Raw genomic sequence first — 3760 nt, forward strand, 5'->3', positions numbered from 1 at the left:
GCATAAATAATCTCACACATGTCAAACAGTGTAAGTTTGATATACATTGTTGACTCATTCCCTTACAGTTTAAGTATTTAGGGACATGAGTTGATCATATAACATAAATTACTTGGGTAAATTAAACGTGGGTTTGTGTAAAAAGCATGGTATTAATGGGATCCGTGTAAGTAGGTTTAGACAGATAAGATATGCAGTTGGGAGTTCTTGAATGAATGGCATTGTGATATGGAGGATGAAGTCGGTATGCACGTTACGGTCCTTTTCTTCTCCCCTAAACGCAAGGTCACCCCTAAAGAAAGGGTCCCTAAGGGACCCTAACCTCATGTGAAGCCCTTAAATTTCAGTGTCGATGTGCTTTTAGATCAAAGTGCTTATAAACCCTATATAATAAGCTTTGTAAAGATGGGTAATACCAACAGCTTATAGAATAAGCCGTTTTCTTCTTGATCTTTTCTCTCCCCCGTACGTCTGTGTTGGGGGTGCGGTTCCCAATGAAGATTCTCCAGAAGTGCTTCTGGCTGTGTCTGCTTTTTGTGAGCTTTAGCCATGCTGAGCAGACAGTTGAGGTAGTAGGGGTTGGAGAATGTACTGACTGTGCTCGGAATAACATTAAGACTAGCCATGCCTTTTCTGGTAACAAAATTTCTGTTTGCATTTTCTGTCATAAGTTGCTAATATTTTAGGTATTTTTGCATTGCCATGCACATTACTATGTTGCAATATTGCATGAACTTCAAAAGTGGACAGCAAAGTGACTATATTTGGAATAGTAATGCTAGTGAGACTAAATTTGTACATAAAATTTTGTAAACTAAATGACATGAAAGTTGATGATTGGATTATTACTTAAGTATTGAGAAATATGCTCATAAACTTAACAGTTTCACTGAAGTTTCCGCTTTCTATGTATGGAACTTATATATAGCTTAGAGCACTTGCTCATACACTTAACTCTTGCTTTCTTCCTCTTGTGAACTAAGAAACCAATTAGGGTTTATTCTTGACCTAAATTGTTATTAAACTTAGCTACAATTTTACAGGTCTTCGTGTAACAATTGACTGCAAGCCCGAAAATGGGCACTTCAAAACAAGAGGAGTTGGGGAGCTCAATGAACAGGGAGAGTTCAAAGTCTCACTTCCTAAAGAGATTGTGAAAGAAGAAAACCAATTAAAAGAGGAATGTTATGCCCAACTCCACAGTGCATTAGCTGCCCCTTGTGCTGCCCATGACGGCCTAAAATCCACGAAAATAGTCTTCAAGTCCAAGGCAAGTGATGGGACACAAACCTTTGGAGTGACTGGTGGAAATCTCAAATTTTCCCCTGTGACTTGCACTTCTGCCTTCTTTTGGCCTCACAAGAAGCACCCACTTTTTTCCAAATTGCCACCTTTGCCTAAGTTGCCACCTTTCCCTAAATCTCACCCAATTTTTGGACACCCATTCCCATTCCCTCCTAAGGTGTTACCTCCATTCCCACCTAAGGTCTTCCCTCCAAAAATTCCAATCTTCAAGAAGCCTCTTCCTCCACCAGTGCCAATCTACAAGAAGCCTCTCCCTCCACCAGTGCCGGTATACAAGAAGCCGGTCCCTCCCCCCGTCCCGGTCTACAAGAAGCCTCACCCTCCGCCCGTCCCAATCTACAAGAAACCTCTCCCTCCACCCGTTCCAGTCTATAAGAAGCCTAACCCTCCACCAGTCCCAGTATACAAGAAACCTTACCCTCCACCAACACCAATCTACAAGAAACCTCTCCCTCCTCCCGTCCCAGTCTATAAAAAGCCTAACCCTCCACCAGTCCCAGTATACAAGAAGCCTTGCCCTCCACCAAAACCAATCTACAAGAAACCTCTCCCTCCACCAGTCCCAATCTATAAAAAGCCTCTTCCACCACCAGTTCCAGTATACAAGAAGCCACTTCCACCACCAGTCCCCATATACAAGAAGCCACTTCCACCACCAGTCCCAATATACACAAAGCCACTTCCACCACCAATCCCAATATACAAGAAGCCACTTCCACCACTAGTCCCCATATACAAGAAGCCATTTCCACCACCAGTCCCAATATACACAAAGCCACTTCCACCACCAATCCCAATATACACAAAGCCACTTCCACCTCCCATCCCATTCTACAAGCCAAAGCCACATCCATTCTTTAAGCCTCTCCCTCCATTGCCAAAGATTCCTCATCCATTCTTTAAGAAACCACCACTCCCACCACTCCACCCAAAATATTACTTCCCCCACCCAAAGCCCAAGCTTCCTCTCATCCCCAAAATCCCATAAATACTTCCCCCACCCAAAGATTGGCAAGTTCCCACCCCTGCCACCTTTGGTTCCTCAATATCCCTAGGCTATTGAAGTACTATATATTCTTTCCAGCTGTAAGTAGAAGCTAGCATCAACGTTGTGCGGTGAAGTGAAAGCATGAAGCAATTTAAGATCACAATAAATTAAGCCTTCAAAAGTTCAACTGTTCAAACCTTGAAGAGAAGCAAATATCAGAGAGATAGCTGACAGAGTGGAAGACTGTTTATTTATAAGTTATTATTTGACTTGTTTGGATTGTGTTTCTTTACATTGTAATATCACAATTATTTATGAAAAATTTCAGGTGGATATTACTTATGTTACAGTGTTACTTTTCATGTTTTTCGTGGTAAATATTTACTATTCTGTTGTCATTCCCCTTGAATTTACAGTGGTGGAAATTCAAGTTTCATGTATTTTATGTGGGTGTTATATCGCATACAAGTTAACCATGACTCATCAGAAAAGTAAAACCTTATGAATCCGATTCTTTAGCTACTAAATCTTTCGTTTCATTAGACATTAGTTGTAAGCATTTATCATTTATAACACATCCAATTTTTTGATACACGCGATATTAGGAGGACGAGTGGTTTGAAAGTATGGGCAATGCTATATTGCTTGTGACATACAGATTCAATGCGTTTTCTTCTCAGCACAAGATCTAATGTAAATAGAGTTAGTATTATCGGTTTCGAAGGGGCCTATCTAGTTCACATGTCGACGTCTCAACCAAATATAAAAGGGTATGCATGCATGCAATTGATGCATGGATTGATCCTTGGCTTAGGTCGTTTTCCCAGCAGAAGATTTTTCATGCTGCTTTCAAGTTTGTACAAGACACTTTGAAAAGTATGTGGCCAATAAAATTAGTAGGTCTGTACTGGTTTGACACTAAAGTGTTTTGAATAAAAGTTGCTTATTTTATAATTTTTTATGTTCAAGGTGTTTTGTAAATTAAAGAAAAAAGAATTATTTTGAAAGTTGTGATGATTGACAGCAGAAATCACCAGAAAAGTTGAAGCTGCTAAATGCTGTTTTGAAAAACTAGTTTTTTTTCAAAACATACGGAGTTACGTTGCATCTTTAATGAAACTTTCTAAAGTCCAAAAACACCCTCGTCATTTTTATAAAATGACAATCGTTGTCCCTCTTCATGCGTCGCCCACTCTCCCGATCATCCCTCTCCTCCCTTCTTTTTCCTAAGACTTCCTCCCTTTCCCAAATCAGCTCAATTTGAGCAGCACCACCAGCAACCCTTGTCAATGGGGCTGAAACACCTCACCCCCTCCCAGATCCACCAGATCCAGTCCCAACCCCAACTCCAAATCTTTTGGGATAATTACCACCAACAAGTTTCTCAGCTGTCGTCTGGGATTTGTCGATCTGAGCGGGAGGTTCAAGCATGTGCAGGTTCATTACTGCAGGTGCAGGTGAGGGAGA

At 40.9% G+C, this 3760-nt stretch overlaps 1 protein-coding gene across 1 annotated transcript; it reads left to right on the forward strand.

Moving 5' to 3' along the window:
• The first annotated feature begins 255 nt into the window (after nucleotides 1-255).
• LOC103436235 (proline-rich protein 4) lies at nucleotides 256-2635 on the forward strand. The gene is made up of 2 exons (XM_008374657.4): nucleotides 256-636; nucleotides 1044-2635. The coding sequence occupies exons 1-2, from the start codon at nucleotides 495-497 to the stop codon at nucleotides 2291-2293; spliced, it is 1392 nt and encodes a 463-aa protein (XP_008372879.3). The 5' UTR covers nucleotides 256-494; the 3' UTR covers nucleotides 2294-2635.
• Nucleotides 2636-3760: the final 1125 nt, after the last annotated feature.

This window comes from Malus domestica, chromosome 05, assembly GCF_042453785.1.
Source record: "Malus domestica chromosome 05, GDT2T_hap1".
Taxonomy (NCBI): Eukaryota; Viridiplantae; Streptophyta; class Magnoliopsida; order Rosales; family Rosaceae; genus Malus; species Malus domestica.

What these genes read in the sequence shown, in the direction of transcription:
- LOC103436235 (XM_008374657.4), top strand. Translation starts at nt 495, where the DNA reads ATGAAGATTCTCCAGAAGTGCTTCTGGCTGTGTCTGCTTTTTGTGAGC. An exon ending in GACTAGCCATGCCTTTTCTG is followed by an intron (nt 637 to 1,043) that starts GTAACAAAATTT and finishes ACAATTTTACAG; the next exon opens with GTCTTCGTGTAACAATTGAC.